This window comes from Lathyrus oleraceus, chromosome 7 (genome assembly GCF_024323335.1).
Source record: "Lathyrus oleraceus cultivar Zhongwan6 chromosome 7, CAAS_Psat_ZW6_1.0, whole genome shotgun sequence".
NCBI classification, from domain to species: Eukaryota; Viridiplantae; Streptophyta; class Magnoliopsida; order Fabales; family Fabaceae; genus Lathyrus; species Lathyrus oleraceus.
The window spans coordinates 215,634,351-215,651,992 of NC_066585.1; the positions used below are offsets into that span (position 1 = coordinate 215,634,351).

Genomic DNA, 17,642 nt, shown 5'->3' on the forward strand with positions numbered 1-17,642 from the left:
TCCTTCGAAGTTAATTGGACATCACTAGAGTCATGCCCGACCAAAGGCTATTTCCCTTCCCCCATACGAGATGAAAACCCGATAAAAGGTAGACGTATGGCCAACCCACCGAGCCCTCTAAAGTGGCTAGCTTCCATAAGGGAGTAGATCGTTATTGTATATGGGGAATTAGTTGTTGTAGGCTGAAATACAAAGAGTCTCTGATAACACCTCTGACTTTAGGTGGGGAATTGATTGCTTTAGTCGTACGTATAAAGCGTCTTCGGCATCACTCATGTCTTTAGGTGGGGAATTGATTGCTTTAGCGGTAGTATAAAGCGTTTCTAGAAGCAGCCATGTCGTTAGGTGGGAAATTGATTTCTTTAGTATCACGTAAAAAGAATATTTGATACCACCCCGATCTTTATGTGGGAAATTGATTGGTTTGGTCAAACATACATATTGTCTCCGGCAGCACCCCTGTCTTTAGGTGGGGAATTGATTGCTTTAGCAGGACAAATGAAACGTCTTTGGCAACACTATTGCCTTTAGGTGGGGAATTGATTGCTTTAATATGACATACAAAGCGTCTCCAACAAAACCCCTTTTTTTAGGTGGGGAATTTATTGCTTTAGTCGGACGTACAATGCATCTCCGACAGCACCCATGTCTTTAGGTGGGGAGTTGATTGCTTTAGCTGGGTACAAAATATCTTTGGCCGCACTGATGTCTTTAGGTGGGGAATTGATTGCTTAGCCTGACGTAAAAAAACGTCTTTGATATCACTTATGTCTTTAGGTGAGGAATTGATTTCTTTAGCCAGACATACAAAGTGTCTCTGGAAGCACCCATATCTTTAGGTGGGGAATTGATTGCTTTAGACGAACGTATAAAGCGTCTTCAGCAGCATCCTCGTTCTTGTAGAGAGACTGAGTATTTAGGTAAGGTATGCACATTTACCTTTCCGGGTTTAGCAAAGCTCCACCATCCCAATGAAGATGTTGACAAGGGGAATCAAGAAGAATTTGGTGAACAAAATGAGGCACGTGTGGATCACATGTATTCTTTATTCAAAGACAACAACTACACTAATGATAGTGGCTCTAAAGATAATGATCAAGAACCATTTCCTATAAGGTTTTCATATTTCCCATTGTAACACTGGACGAACTTGTGTTTCGATGCAAGTGATCCATGCCTTAAGTTTAGGTACAACAACACTCTCCTGTTAGAAGTGAGGCTAAAGATGGGATACCAATTACACAAAAAAGTTGACTTTATGTTTTCCATAAAAATATATCATATGGAACACTTTGTTGTTTATAGGGTAAAATCTTTAGATGTGTTGAGGTATGTGGTTACTTTTGACGTATGTGGTTACTTTTGCTAATGAACTTTTCAAGTTTTTCCTAGAAGTGTCTTATAGAAGTGATACTTACCAATTTATTCCATAGTTGCACAACAACAAATCTTTTGCAGGATCATTATAAATTTAGACCTCAAGTTATGTGTCAAAGCATTATGCCTCTTGTGGGGGGAAATTCCTCAATCAAGGTGAGTACCATAATCGCCTATATTATTGGCCAAATCAATTACACACCCTCATTCAAGAAAGCATAGATTGCAAGGAATAAAGCAGTTGAACATGTCTACGATAATTAGGAGACTTCTTATAATGAATTTCCATATTATTTTTTAGCACTGCAAAAATACGTTCTCGAAACAATGGTAGTAATTGAGACAATACTCACATATAAAGATTGTGACAAATGCATTGATGGAACTAGAATCTTCCACTAGATATTTTGGGTGTTTCAATGGTGTACCAAAGGTTTTGCATACTGCAAACTCGTTATTCAAATCGATGGAACATGATTATACGATAAGTATAAGGGAACTCTACTTATGGGATCCACACAAGATGGTAACAATAATATTTTTTCGATTGCTTTTTCCTGGTTGAAGGTGAGACAGGTGGTGGTTGGAGTTTCTTCCAGAAGAGTTTGAGAATGCATGTACTCTGCAAGTCAACCTTTTCTTATTTCAGATCGGCATGAATCGATAAAGAGTTACAACAGTGCAAAATTGAACAAACAGTAACAGAAAATAACTTGAAAACTTGCAAAAAAATTAAATTGCATAAAACTCGAAATAATGTTGAATTTTAATGCTGAAAATTAAAGTGAATTTAGTGCAAGTATGCTTGGATGCTATTACAATTCATTACAATCCTATTTATAGAGAAAACCACACTTCTAAAGTCCCAGAAACTGTGAAATCATGGGCAAAACACAGAGAAAATGGGGCTGAAACATAACTAAAAGGCAGAAAAATCTGGACTGGGTGTCATGGTGCACGATGGCCTGCCCGTCATGATGTGCGAAGATGGGCTTCTGGATCCTGGATCTATGACAGGCGTCATAATGGCTGGCAGTCCATTCATCATGGTCTTCTAGTGCTCGCTTCTTTCTTCCTCTTAGGATCCATGACGATCAGCTCCTTCTAGAGTATGACGGTCGTCATAGACCCCGTTACATCATGTATTTTTTTATTTTTCTTGCTTTTGATCAGTTTCTTTTCGTATTCAGTGTCGATCATTTTGTGCCTACAATGCAAAGTAAAAAGTCAGCTTATTGAAGTAAAAGGAACATAAAACGGAACTAAAACTTACTAAAATCGAATCAATTAATACGGTAAAAATGTTTGTTATTAACTTCATGCAGGAAATCAAAGACAAAAGTCTTCTTTAAAAAGTTATAAACATGGGTAAGTAACTCTTTTTTACATTGCACCCACAACCTTCAATTAAATTTATACATTGAAACTAATTATTTATACAATACAGGGTATGCCTTAAACCAACAACCTTTCATACAACATTCCAGTGAACAAGAACATTCCAGTGAACAAGTGGACAAGGGTATTTGGCGAGGGTCAACGATGGGGTCACATGACAACAAATCTTGTTAATTCGATGAACTCGGTCTTTAAATGAACTCACAACCTACCCATAACAGTGTTGGTGTGGGAAATCTATTATACGTTACAAGCATTATTTGCTAATAGAGGTTCAAAATGGAGTACACTTGTTAGAACCTGACCAATTGTTCATTGAAAATTGCACAAAGTAATGAAAGAGAAAACTAGAAAATCGAACACACGTCAGGTAACAAGATTCGACCATCGAAACTCATTTTTCAGTGTCTAGGAGATAATGGACCACAGTGTAGACTTACAAAAGGTTGATGCAACGTAGAAACTTTCAAGCTTTCCGCATGTCTTGCTCGCATGTAATTGCAACATGTTCTCGTGTTCTCCAAAAAACTTGTGTGCATCTGTTTGACATTTACAAGGTCGTAAACCTATTGATAACTTTGGAAGCTTCCTGGTGGTACCCAACAACAAATATTTACCTACTTATCGATGGGATATAATTTTCCATAACAAAAAGATGTGTAGGAACAAGAAAGGTCGTCCAAACAACACATGAGTTAGAACTGAAATGTACAACGCTGATAAACGACAAAGAAAATATAGATTGTGTCATCTTACCGGTCATACACGAAAGTGATGTCTCGATATTGGAATCACTTCTATTTAAACATGTTTATTTTTAGAGTTGTCGTTTTGTTGATATATTACTGACAAAATATATATTAATTATAACTTTTAATTCGAACAAAACAAAACTTCTGAAATTAAAACAACACAAATTATTAACATCGCTTAATCACCTAATACACTATAACAACCAATATACTTTTTCTATTTAATTTGCAGCGTCTCATAACATAGCAGGGTCATCTATGTTATTTTTAACATCCTAATAATAATATTGAATATTATCGTTATCATTGATATGTAAGAGGTGTAAGTATTTATGGAAAAGTAAGGTAGAATAAGAAGAATAAATTCAAATATTATATATTTATTTATTAAAAAACAAAAAAAGGTATCCTAGTGCATTGTTTTAAAAATTGAATCGAAACGACGAGTTGAACAAGGAATTAGATGGGTCACCAATCTAGTCTGATTGCTAGATCGGATAAGCTATTGAACAAGTAAGTATCAGCCATAATCTGTCAAAACCGACATCACGATTCTGGAAAACTTGCGGGTTAAATGCTTTCTTTTTTTCCCTTAGACAAAATAATGTCGTTTTGATAATTTAAAATATATATATATATATATATATATATATATATATATATATATATATATATATATATATATATATATATATATATATATATATATATATATATATATATATATATATATATATATAAAAGTAGACTTTGTTCAAAACTTATTTGAAATAATTTTCTCACGTTGAATTAAATTTATTAGACACTACGTTATTTTATTATTCAATTTGTATTGCAACTAATTTTATTCAAAATTTATTTGCATTTGTATTATTTTGTTATGTGTGATAACTATGTTTAAATTTTGAATTAAAAAAAAATGAATTTGTGAAATTATAATATTTTAAAATTTTATAAGTGTTTTGAAGTTTTTTTAGAGACAAAAGCCCTCTTATTCAACTTATTTAATAAATAATAGTATAATTTTGTTATATAAACTTATTTATTCAATCAAATTATCTAATTTAATTCAATCTGATCACATTGTTCGATCAATGATACAAAAGTTCGGTCAATAAATCGGTAAATTAATAACTTCCTTAATTTAATTATCCACCCAATAAGACTGTTGATGAGCCAAGTGAGGCAAAAACGAATTTACCCAAAAATGCACATCTTCCTTACACTGCAAGGAGACAAGAAATCCCCTAAACTTGCGTCAATCCTGTCCCATCACCAAATAAAAAACATTATCCTGCCTCATCCTATACAGAGTGGGATGGACAACCTTCCCTCTTTCGAAGCAAAATTACCAACCAAAAAGTAAAAGTTACACCATCAAAAAATAAAAAGCACATGTACTGTACAATATCCAGTCACGAGATAAAAATCTCCAAATAAAAGCATTACGGTCACCATTGTAATGTTGTCGGAAACAAGCATCAAACGTTTGCAGTACCAGATCGTTCCACATTTTGATATCTCATTGGTTAACATCACATCAACGATTCAACTCACTCACTATTGGTCCACGTTTTGCAACCTCATTGGTCCAAAACAATTATAATTAATTAAAAAATAAAAAATCTTCTGTTTATTTGTTATATCTTTCTCTCCATGGTGACTGAGTCTCTCCTTATAACCCGGCATAACTCACAGACACTTGTCGATTCTACCATACTCCCCAATCTCAAGATCGTTTACACACGACACTCAACAACGTTGTTGCTCAATACACACGAGTGAGTTTTCGTTCTCACCGCCGTTTTTTTTTCATCCATGTTTCTTTACCTAATTATATTTATTTCTATCTAAATCTTAACATGTTTAAAGGTATTAATATCTTGGATAAATTATGTTCTGTCTACGTCAGATTTCTAATTTACCTAATTTGTACATCATGTTTTTTTTTCAATTTCTCTATATGGATCTTAATTAACACAGAACAGATGTTTTGATCTCACTGGTCTGTAATAGGTAGTTGTGGTTGGATTTGCGCTTCTTTTTTATATTTATATGCTTTGGATTCTTGTGCTCGTGGATTCAATTAATTCTACATGGCTGTTTTGGAACTGTTTTGCTAAGCTTTTTTTTTTGTTATGTACTATGTTGCTTCTTATGTATCTGTTTCCCTCCAATGCTGTTAACGAGGTTGCAGTTTTGTTTCTTCTTGTACTTTCTATTTTGAGAGGGTTACAGATTTTTGAAACTATTAAGGAAATATAAGCAGAACTGTGAAGTCTATGATCCTTTTTGGGAAAACGCCTTAATTAAGCACTTATAACATGAACATTTATCATATTTATCATATAAGTGCTTATGTGTAAGCTATTATATATAGAGAAAGATGAAATAAAGTCAAATTGTTTTAGTATTTTGAAGTTTATGATCTAAATACAGGTAATCATTCTGAAGGACAGTGACTGAAAATACCACATGATCTACTTTAGGATAATATTTAAGAGAGAGATTGCTTAAGTGAAAATCTTACTTCTGGTTTAAGTCTTTGAAAGTGGGGTCAAACATGAACTTTTCTTGGGATGCAATGAGTGTGAAGCCATCTGGAAATGTTAATCTAGCGAGGCAGTCTTCGATATACTCCTTGACTTTTGATGAGTTGCAGAGTACGGTTGGTGGAGTTGGAAAAGATTTTGGATCAATGAACATGGATGAACTCTTGAAGAACATATGGAATGTTGAAGAGACTCAGGCGTTGACATGTTCGGCCGTTGGAGGGGGAGGAGAAGGACCTAACAGTACAATTGGTAGTAATTTGCAAAGACAAAGTTCCTTGACTTTGCCAAGGACACTTAGTCAGAGAAAAGTTGATGAGGTTTGGAAGGAATTGATGAAAGATGATGGAAATAGTGGTTCATCTATCCCTCAGAGACAGCCAACATTAGGTGAAGTGACCTTGGAAGAGTTTTTGGTGAGAGCTGGTGTTGTGAAAGAAGATGTGCCTAATCATGTTCAACAAATTGAAAGACCGAATAATAATGAATGGTTTAGTGGCTTCTCTAGATCAAACAACAGCACCAATCTACTTCGCTTTCAACAACCAAATCGAAATAATGGAGATATGAGTGATAATATTAACTTAGTTCCTAAACAGGTTCCGGTTCCTGTTTCTGTTCCTCTTCCTCCTTCATCAATTAACTTGAATCACTCGCAACGGCCGCCGCCCCTTTTCCCGAAACCTACAAATGTAGCATTTGCTTCTTCTATTCATATGCTAAACAATGCTCAACTCGGTAACCCGGGTAGACGGGGAGGAATGGTTGGAGTTCAAGAGCATTCCATGAATGGTGCATTAGTTCAAAACAGTGTAGCTCCTGGTGTTGGAATGATTGGTTTATCCGCGGCGAATGTCACGGCTCCTATTGCTTCTCCGGGAAGTAAACTGTCGCCAGACATAATTACAAAGCGTAATTTAGATCCTTTACTTTCACCAGTTGCTTATGGAATCAACAGAGGGAGGAAATTTGGTGCTGTAGAAAAAGTAGTCGAAAGGAGACAAAGGAGAATGATAAAGAATAGAGAATCAGCTGCGAGGTCACGGGCTCGCAAACAGGTTAGCATTTCATTTATACTCATTTACGCATTCTTATCGAGTATACAGTCATTTTAGTTCTTGAATGTGTTAAGACGATTGCCATTTTTACAACTTCTAAATTTTGTTTCTTATAAATGAAGGCCTACACTGTTGAACTAGAGGCTGAAGTTGCAAAACTTAAGGAAGTAAACGAGGAATTACAAAGAAAACAGGTATGTTATTTTGTCATTTTGCGCGAAAAACTCTTCAATAATTTGTTCGCTGAGGTTTTGGCAGTCTCTAACCACATTTGATATGATACAGGCAGAGTTTATGGAAATGCAGAAAAGCAAGGAGGATATGCTACAGGTAAATAAAATAAGATACTTGAGAAGGACACTTACAGGTCCATGGTAGATTTTAAAGCTTGTAGGAATGAAGGCATTGTTATGTCATAAGAAGAGGAGTTATGCATGTAAGGTGTGAAGTAATTACAGTTTAACAGTAGACAGGATGGTAGATTTTATGTATAGGTATTAGGTACTAGAAGCATTTAGTTGTAAATTAAAGTATTAAACTTGCATTTGTATCATAAACTATTTTACTTTCTTGAATGTCATTTTCTTGTATCAAGTGTATAATGATTAGACCAGCCTGTTTCCTGTTGAACTGTCTGTGTTTCTCACCTCTCTGTTCAATTAAAATTCTAGTTTATGTTTATTAATTAATGGACTTGGATTCCCATTTATTTTCTATTTTACACGCCAAACATAATTATCATCATACTCAAATAATTTCTTCTGCCAATACGAACTTTTGTTTAGAATAATGCATATCTCGAATCTTATAAAGTTGTTATAGAATTGAAAAGTGAATTTGTGTTGTGATAAAGCAGATGTGGGGAGAACTTGTGAGAAGAGAAATGAGAATGAAGGGAGGGAGAGAGACAAGAAAGAGATATGGGTTGGACATATACCCTAGAGTAAAATGGATACACCTATAAAATGAAGTGAACCTAGCAATTATATGTCAATCATTGACAATGACAGATTAGAAAATTGGTCCAGCAATCAAAAAGTAAAAAAAAAGTGTGAACAATGGATGAAAAAAGTTCTGTAAAGAGATTAAAAAAGACACTAAAGATAAATAAAGTAATTATAAAAGACTAGTTATATACGGTGCAAAGTGGATTTTGTGTTGTACTATGCACTAGTTTCTTTCCACTATTAGATCAACAAGTCCCGCTTTTAGATTTATAGTAGCATTTCCTCAAGAATTCCAAGTGTCGTTATTATAGGACAGCGTGATAGTTAATGTGTATATCAGGTTTCTTGCACTTCCAAATCAATTCTGGAGGATAATCTATGGTAGTTCTTTTTTAATTTTAACTATAAACGTGAACTCTATGCTTTGCAGTAAGCTCGGGTGTTTTTTCAATTCATTGTGATGCACTTTTTATGTGGAAGAGAGATTGGAAAAGTGACTTTTTTTAAAATGAAACTTCATAAATAAGCGTTTCAAAAGTACTGCATACTTTTCCTGTCAAAATTGAACCATGTAACTTTTTCAAAATGAAACTTCATAAATAAGTGTTTAGAAAGTACTGCGTATTTTGCCTGTCAAAAATGAACCATTCACTGCAAACGTCAACAAGACACTTGGGACACTTATTTGGCTTGAAGGATTTGAAAAAAGTTGTAGACCTTTCCGGTAGGTTTACAAATCGGTAGTGACCTCAACCTAAACCGGTCTCTTTTAACAATTGGAGTCTTTTAACAACTGGAGTGAGGTGTGGATATTTTCACACAATATCAGTCCTGCTCTATTTTCAACATAGTAGAATTAAGAGATTATCCTGGACAACCATGCCTTTAGGACTAGAATCACATAGCATGTTCAACCATGTTGATACTCAAGTTCTAATTTTGTGTAACCTGCAGTTATTTTTCATATACAACCATCCCTCGAAAAATGAGACTCAGAGGAGATGGTGATTGGTAGTATCATTCAACTATTAGGCCTGGGCTGGAGTACGTGGCCTATAATTTTTCTATCCCACCTACAAGTACTTGAAACTACATGCTCTATTTCTTAGGATACTCGAAAACAAGGCCTTCTGCTACACTTCTCGCTCTTCCATTACCAAATAACTTGCTCACAATAGCTAAAGCAAAATCAGTTATACTGGCAAGTCCCTCACTAGTGATCAGTTTTCCATCAATAACTACTGCCGCATCAGTTACAGCTACAGCTCCGTCTTTCAGCTTGTCTAAGACAGAGGGATGAGCTGTGGCCTTCTTGTCCTTAAACAGTAAAAGAATTCAGTAAGGCTTATCTAAAGAATTGGATCAGGAAGCACAATGGTAACAGTGGTGTATTAAATACCTTTAGTAAACCATGTTTGTGTAGAATAGCAGGTGAGGAGCAGACGGCCCCGTATATTCTACCAGCTGAATTTTGTTCTTTTAGAAGCTTCTTCAGAATTCTAGATTTGCTTAGCCTTTGAGTGCTAGCAGTTCCTCCCTGAAAATTGATGACAATCTTAGCAATAACGCAGATCGACGAAGGATGGGAGGGACACAATAATAAGAATCGTCTGATTCTGCAGATAAGGACCACCCTAACTAAATTGAGTCACTTACAAGTTATAACTGAAAAATAACACTACAATTTGAAGGACCTCGTGAAGATAATAATACTATAAGGTGTTTTATCCATTTTCACCCAAAGTTCCATCATAAGATTGTTTACTATTCAATCCAAATCACCTATATACAATATATGACTGACAATCTTGTTTGGTTTTGAAATCCTTTATAGTGCATATTGAGAAATCCACTCAGGTTTGTTTGAACATGTCTGGAAAAGATCAGTGCAAGCACAAACTAAGAAAGTAGACCATACAAAAATGCAGTAGCCTGAAAGACTAGATTCTTAACATGAGAACTGATTTTTTTTTATTGGATCAAATTTTCATGAATCAAAACGAACCATAAAACACCACCACACAAAAAATGCATCAACTTAATAATTTTCACAAGTTCGTATTACCGGGAGAATAATCAAATCATGTGCTGACTCTTGAACATCACTAAGTAACTTATCAGCAACAATTTTGGTTCCTTGAGAAGCCATGACTCCAAGAGTTTTCTCAACAGAAGCAACAATGACATTAGCTTTTGCTCGCCTTAGAATATCTATCAGTGTCACTACTTCAATCTCTTCAGAACCATGTGCAATTGGGATGAGAACCTGGTTGTCATCACATACATGTTAGATCCTCGTTACAAAAGCATGGACAACAGAAACCTTAACAAATTATACAAATAAGACAGTAACCTACACTGGGGTAAGGGTGGCCAACAGACCACTCAATTTCATTGAACTCCTTCTTGGATACATTATCATCACTGGTTCTCATCAACTATCATAAAAGAAGAAAGTGAACTAGATCAGGCACATAGCACAACTGATTCCCAACATGCATCAAGTATTAGAAATAACAGTATAAGTAATCAATTCTTATTACATACATAACTCAATATCAAAATTTAGGACCCAGATTTAAAATATTAGATTTCTAGCAAATTTCATCATTTTGCATCAATCCTTTTGTTTTTCCTTTTCCAGACCCCGATAAATCCTGCAGTTCATCTAATTCAGTATGTAACCAACAGTAGTTACTGTTCTGTTAAGCCAGGCTAAACATTGGCTTTTCGCTTTATCACTTCAATTCAAGGATTACAAATTGACCACATGAACGTTTGGCAACACAGAATAACAGTAAGTAATCTTAATCCAGTTAGAATGTAGACTTCAAGACATTCTTAATTTTAATTTCTTCTCTATTGCGGAAGTGTAAAATTTTTGATCAACAAAGCATATTACCAAGAATTCAGCAACCTCCCTTGCAACAGACTCCCCAAAAAGCTGCTCAGCCAAGGTTAAAGCAAACATGTAAGCAGTTCCAGGGCCACGGCTCGTTGTGAGCCCTTTTGAAACCTGAATGTTTGTTTTAACAGCCCAAAACGTAGGAAGCTTGTGGAAAAATGCAGGGTGACAGGTTATCTTGCAAGACAAACTGGAAAAAATCAGCCTCATCCAAATACAATAACAAAAAATAAAAGATAAGCAATATAATCCATGTTTAGATTGATGGTGAGTTTGTTAGAAACAGATTTCGGCAGAAGTTTAGCTTTGAATCTTTAACAAATGTTAGCGTCATTGTTTTTTATTAGAAACTTGGTATCCAGCCTTGAGACCGACTAATCCATAGGGACCAATCCCACCGTCCACTAACAGAGGACCATTTAAAGGCAACTATGGACTGGAACAACACAAGGATTGATAGCACCTAGGAGAATTTGAACCTGAGACCTAAGAGAAGCACACCCCTCAGGACCCAAAGTCTTCGCCAAAAGACCAACCCTTGGGGGTTTATGTTAGTGTCATTGTAATTTTGTCAAACTTAATATCAGTCCAAACACAGGCATGAATCAAACTACAATATCCAAAAAAAAAAGTAAAGTACCTTCCTTCTCTTCAAAAGACCCCATGGCAAAAGCGTGACAGCAGGAGCAGCATTTATCGCACCGTAGAGCCTATTTTCCTCCGCTTGTTTGCATGTGATTCTTCTCAGCACATCACAATCCCTTAATCTTGCTGAACCAGGCATTCCTCCCTGTTACTTATAGTGATTATGCATGAACAATTGAACATTAAGGAGAAGTGACGATGATGGTGGTGGTGGAGGTGATAAGATAAAAACTAACCGGTAAAGATGATGGTGGTGATGGAGGTGATAAGATAAAAACTAACCGGTAAAGATGATGGTGGTGGTGGAGGTGATAAGATAAAAACTAACCGGTAAAGATGATGGTGGTGATGGAGGTGATAAGATAAAAACTAACCGGTAAAGCGATGAGATCGAAGATTTGATTAGAGCAATCGGAAATGGAAGTGTCGGCGACTAATTTGGTACCTCCAGAAGCTTCAATTTGAAGTTGAGGCTCAACGGAAGCTACGGTGACAAGAGCACCAGCACGGCGGAGGACGTGAATTAAGATAACGGCTTCCATTTCCTCGGTGCCGAAACCGATGGGAAGAAGAACCTTCTTTGGAGTTGTTGCATTTGTGTCTGTTGTTGGCGGAGAGACGGAAATGGGAAGTGTGGAGTTTGGAGTGCAACGTGGAGGTTTGAAGGAGGGTAAGGGTTTAAGGCTGATAGTGGAAATAGCGACGGTGAACGGAGAGAGTATTGGGGGAGGTTTGGGTGGCAGTAGCAGCAACGACATGGACTCTGTTGCCACAGCACAGTTCGGATGATGGATTTGCCGTTTCGCGTAAACGGAAGATAGGAAGTGGAGTGAAATGAAGATAGGAAGTGAAAAGTGAAAAGAGAAAAGAGTAGGCTTCGACTAGATGATAATAAGTTCTTCTCTCACTACTATCTTTTCCGCACTTGGTTGCCTACTTAACTTGAGCTTTCTTTAGATAGATGGAATCCAACCAAATTAAATAAAGATTTTATTCTATGATAGAGAATTTATTCTATTATTTGTGTCTTTTATAATTTGATGATAGAATGGAGCATAATAATTTACTATTCTATTATATATCTTTAAATTATGAATATAATAAGATAAAATGAATTTTTTCATCAATTATTTACAAATTTAAATAATAAAATCAAATTAAATATTATTCTATTTTATTCAATTATTCTGTTCAAATTTTGTCCTGTCATTTCCATCGATTAATAAATTGGTAGTTATTTAGTGGTGTTCCATTCAGAAATTAGAATTGGATGTGGTTGATGAGTCAAATATCATGAAATAATGGTGTTGATCTCTAATACGGTAGCACATGATGAACCTACAAGACTAACACTCCAACGATCAAGTCAGTTCATTAAAATTCAAGTTGAGTATATTAATAAGTGGAGATCAGAGAATTCATCTTGCTTCCCGACTAAACTTACTTTTATATCTTGGATCAAATAGAGTAGATTTGAGATGAATTAGGCCTTAGCTATTTGGACATTTGACATGTCCAAAATAGTTGCTCCTGAGGCTTTTATGGACATTGAGTGAGTCGGAGAAGCCTTTAGTGATTGACCGGCCTCCAGGATGTCGTCTGGTGTAAGCTAGAATTGAAATGTTTATAGTTAGTTGAAAAGTAGTGGAAAACAAGTGCATTAAATACATTTTCATCATTGAAATGTTTTGCCGCCTTCTTCTGACACGTGTGTTGATGTGTCGGGTTAGGGCATGGCGCATCTTATAGTGTACTCAAGTTGCATGTATCCTCGAGGAGGAATCTAGTCGTTGATCTCATAAGTTCTTTCCATAGCTGATATGGGTCGTCCAACCGTTTTCGCCTACAAAATATGAGGAGTTAAGCGTTTTGAAAACTTTTCGCAATCTTTGTCATTCAAGTTTGTTTGTATTCATTATCTTAGTTAACGCTTTCGCTTCTTCTTTCCTGAGAACATTAATCAAAATGTTTGCAGTTCTTTAATAAAAATCTATGTTTTTTTCATTCATTCCGCTTCATCGATTTTACATCCCAATTACCATCCTGAACTCAAGCTTTTTCTTTAGCATTTCCTGCTTTTTTTAGTCAAGATGAGTGATAGTAGTGTGGGTGCAACTTTTTGCTAGATGTGTTTTGTATGATGTCAAAACTATGATACTTTAGCGTTTATGTATATTTAGCGATATCTCTTTGAGTCTTAATGTGCATCTTAGCATTAGAAAATATAAAAATATTTTGAAATGATTTAGAAAAGGTTTTGTGTGTTAAAAATAGGTTTTTATGGAAAAAGCAGTCTATATGTCGACATATACGTGTTATAGGTCGACACATAGAAGAAAAATATTCCTATGTATCGACACATACGAGTTACAGGTCGACACATATACCTCAATTTTAAAGCCTGTAGCTTTTGTTTGATGTGTTGATTGTATGTGTCGACACATGACATATACAGGTTAACACTTGACCTATACAGGTCGACACATGCATCGAATGTGTCGACACATGACTTACATAGGTCGACACGTGAAACACATTTTTCCAAAAATTCATGAGTTTTTAAAATATTTTTCATTTCTTTTGCCTCCAACTTACACATGTATATATACTTCATTCATGCATCATTTATGTTTAGCGATTTTGAGAAAATCACAAATGGAACCGGGATTTCAAAGAGTGATTTTCGTCTCTGCATTATATGCATACACACAAACAAACTACACATAATCATTCTTTGTTTGGGTGCCATATAGAATTAGTGTTGATAACATCCATTTTAGGTTGTTGAATTATAAATTGAGTTGAGGTCTTTGATGGTTTCAAATAAGAAAACTAAGTTGGGATTTTGCTTCAAGATCAATTAGGGATTTGAAGGTTTTGAACAATATTACACAATTTGGATTCGATTGAGTGAAAGTTTTGAAGGACAAGGGTTTCTTGCAAAGGAGTAGCGTGAGACGATGGATCATCTTGGTAAATCTTAGGTTAAAACAATTCGCAATTTGGATTCAATCGAGTAAAAGCTTTGAAGAACAGAGGTTTCTTACAAAGGAGTAACGTGAGATAGTGGATCAAAATGGTATTGTTGGGTGACTTGATCAATCTCAAATAAAGGAAAGAGAGGGTGTAAGAATCAACATCAAACATAAGGTTTATAGGGTTGAATTGCTACATTTCTCTTGCATTATACTTTTACAAAGTAAGGTTAATTTTATTATTTCAATTCGATTTTTAATTGAGGGCATATGTACCCATAGAGAGGTTGATTGGGGAACTGCCTAAACAAATCCTTGTGTACTCTCTCTATCTATCTATCTATCTATCTATCTATCTATCTATTTATCTATCTATCTATCTATCCATCCATCTATCTATCTATTTATCTATCTATCTATCTATCTATCTATCTATCTATTTATCTATCTATCTATCTATCTATTTATCTATCTCTTTTACTTTTTATTTGCAAATTGTTGAAATCATCAATTGTGCGATCAATATGTCTAGCTAAAAAATTTGATAACCTTTTGAAAGAGGTTTTGTTGAGTTGATCATAATCTATTAGATTGTGGTTGGATTTGCAAATCAACAAAACCACACAAAATTCTAAACGAAATAGATTGCACACAAGGTGTTCGATAACTTGTCTCGATAGTTTTTTGTGTATTTTATCATTGGGAATAATACTTACTATTAAATGAGCCTTCAAGTGATTGTGATTATAGTATTTTGATCAATTTGTTCTAATTATCATAACTTTATTCTGCATACGCATATCTGAGCTTTTTAATAGTGGTCTGATTTAGACGATTCAATCCAGGTCACTTCCGCTAGCCGTTAAATTTTTCAAAACAATTTTTGTAATCTTATTTTTATCTTGGGATCTATTCACCCCCTATAGATGTTTTCCTATCGTCTAACAAGTACAATTAAATTAGTGAGTGAGTATGAGAGTAAAACTTGATCTTCCATGAAAATGGGGACATCTTCTGATTCTCATATCCCTCCTCTTGTTCATGATTGCTTGGAACTAGAAGTCATACCACTATATGACGATTTTTGACTCAAAAAGGGTAGTTGGGATTCCGTGAAGGAATGAGCTTTTTCATCTAACTCATTAGAAACCCTTTTATCAAATGTAGACTGAGAGGTGAATTATTTCAACACTAGGGTTCGCTTGATACCCCTGTAATGAAAGGTTTGTGGACCACTAGGCATGATCGGTATTCACCAGTGAGTTACGAGTTTGCACCTTGGCAACTATGAACGGTGAATTGTTTGTTATAAAAGAGGACACGTTGTGGCGGTAAATTCATGACCATCAAGCTATGGATAAGCTAGACGTCAATAAAACCAGAGTCGCCATCGCGCTTTTATTGTTTCCAAGGGAAAAGGGAAAAGTACGAACAAAACCCAAAATATAAGAAGTTTTCAAATCAAAACTAATAAAACTCCAAAGATTACATGTAAGAGGGTTGGTTACACAAAGGGAATGTGTTAGCATCCAAAGTGTCCTAGGTACTCCTAGGGAGCCCTTTTTTGTGTGCATATGTGTTTTTGTACAAATGATGTTTGCAATAAATAGAGTATGGGGATGAGAGAAGAATTCATTAATCATATTTTTGTGTTTGACAAGACCTTCAGACTTGTGCCTACATACCAACATAAAATGAGGGATCAAAACCTCGTAGTTCGTGGTATCAATTTCAAAGTGGATGCATTGCTTTTAACAAAAGTTTAAGTTTAACTAAGGCACAAAAAGGCCTAAAAAGGTTTGAATGAGTGTTAGTTTTTTTGTATTTTGAAAATTTTAAGTCAATATGATTAGATTTATTTACAAGTTTGATTAAGAAAAGAGTTTAAAAATGCAATTGCATAAGGCCAAAGTTTCTAATTTACAATAGGGTCTAAGTTTAGAAAATCAACACAAGCAAAGAAGATTTTAAAAGGAGGGAGAGATTTGAAATTAAAGAAGTGGGAAGGAGATAAAGAGACTAATCCTAAGCAAAAATTTAAAATTTAAGAGTTGAAAAGATCTTACCAATGGGCTGCAATCCAATAGACAAGAATGTCATATAGAAACCCAAATTTCCCTTAGACTTTAAAATCAAGCAATAGCAATACACACATAGCAAGATAAAGAGCAAGGCATCAAATAAAGATAGTCACATCCAAGCTTAGAAATTCCATGATCTTCTTCATAAACTCCCATGTATCAAATGAACTCAAGAGATAAGCATTAGACATAGGTTCAAAGCAACAGCTTCAATAAGACCATGTTGCAGATGAACTCTAATGAATCTTCAATATTTGCATCAGATAAAAGTTTACTTCATAAACACTTGGTTTCATGAAAGTTGGCATTGGCCAAGTCCTTTTGCATAGGGAGTGTTGCCTAATTCTAAGTCCAAAGTCTCATATCAAATCCAACAGTCCACGCACATGTCTTTTAGGGTTTTTGTTTTTATTACGTACATTAAGGTCAAAAGACCACAAACACAAACAAATATATACAAGCACAATATAATCACAAAATATGGCTCAAGTGAGCAAAGTGAAAATGACATCAAAGTAAACAAGTTAAATGATATCAATAATGGCAAATGAATAAAGGCTTAAAAATTAAATTGCATAAAAGTAAATGGCTTGAAATTAAATGTTAGTTGTTAGTTGATTAGAAGTTAGTATTGCTTTTGCTTTTGATTTGTTTAAGTCATTCTTTGGAGAACACTCAACCCACTATTCACAAGCATGGATCCTTGAACCAAGACATCTTCCAAAGGAAGGAAAAAAGGCCAAGTTTCCACACAATACCATGAAAGATGGGAGACTTACAATCTCACTTACTAGAATGCTATGCCTTTTGTGTCAACAATTTAGCGTTATGTTACGCAATCGTAATTGGACTTATGTAGAAGTCACAACTATTTGAGGTCGGGCAATAGAAATTTCAGTGTTAATGCATGTTAGAGATATGATATTATGAACCATACTCCTAAAACATACCA

The 17,642-nt window shown here is 35.0% G+C and overlaps 2 protein-coding genes across 2 annotated transcripts; one reads left to right on the plus strand and one right to left on the minus strand.

Annotated features, from left to right (window-relative positions):
- Positions 1-5,106: 5,106 nt before the first annotated feature.
- On the plus strand, positions 5,107-7,767 carry LOC127101194 (bZIP transcription factor 46). The gene is made up of 4 exons (XM_051038538.1): positions 5,107-5,308; positions 5,967-7,137; positions 7,260-7,331; positions 7,423-7,767. The coding sequence occupies exons 2-4, from the start codon at positions 6,091-6,093 to the stop codon at positions 7,513-7,515; spliced, it is 1,212 nt and encodes a 403-aa protein (XP_050894495.1). The 5' UTR covers positions 5,107-5,308; positions 5,967-6,090; the 3' UTR covers positions 7,516-7,767.
- Positions 7,768-8,883: 1,116 nt separating this feature from the next.
- On the minus strand, positions 8,884-12,593 carry LOC127101192 (protein DJ-1 homolog C). The gene is made up of 7 exons (XM_051038537.1): positions 12,009-12,593; positions 11,630-11,779; positions 10,987-11,166; positions 10,442-10,522; positions 10,150-10,350; positions 9,484-9,621; positions 8,884-9,401 (listed from the first exon to the last, which is right to left on the minus strand). Exons 1-7 carry the CDS (start codon positions 12,390-12,392, stop codon positions 9,183-9,185), a joined length of 1,353 nt encoding a protein of 450 aa, XP_050894494.1. The 5' UTR covers positions 12,393-12,593; the 3' UTR covers positions 8,884-9,182.
- Between the last annotated feature and the right edge of the window lie 5,049 nt (positions 12,594-17,642).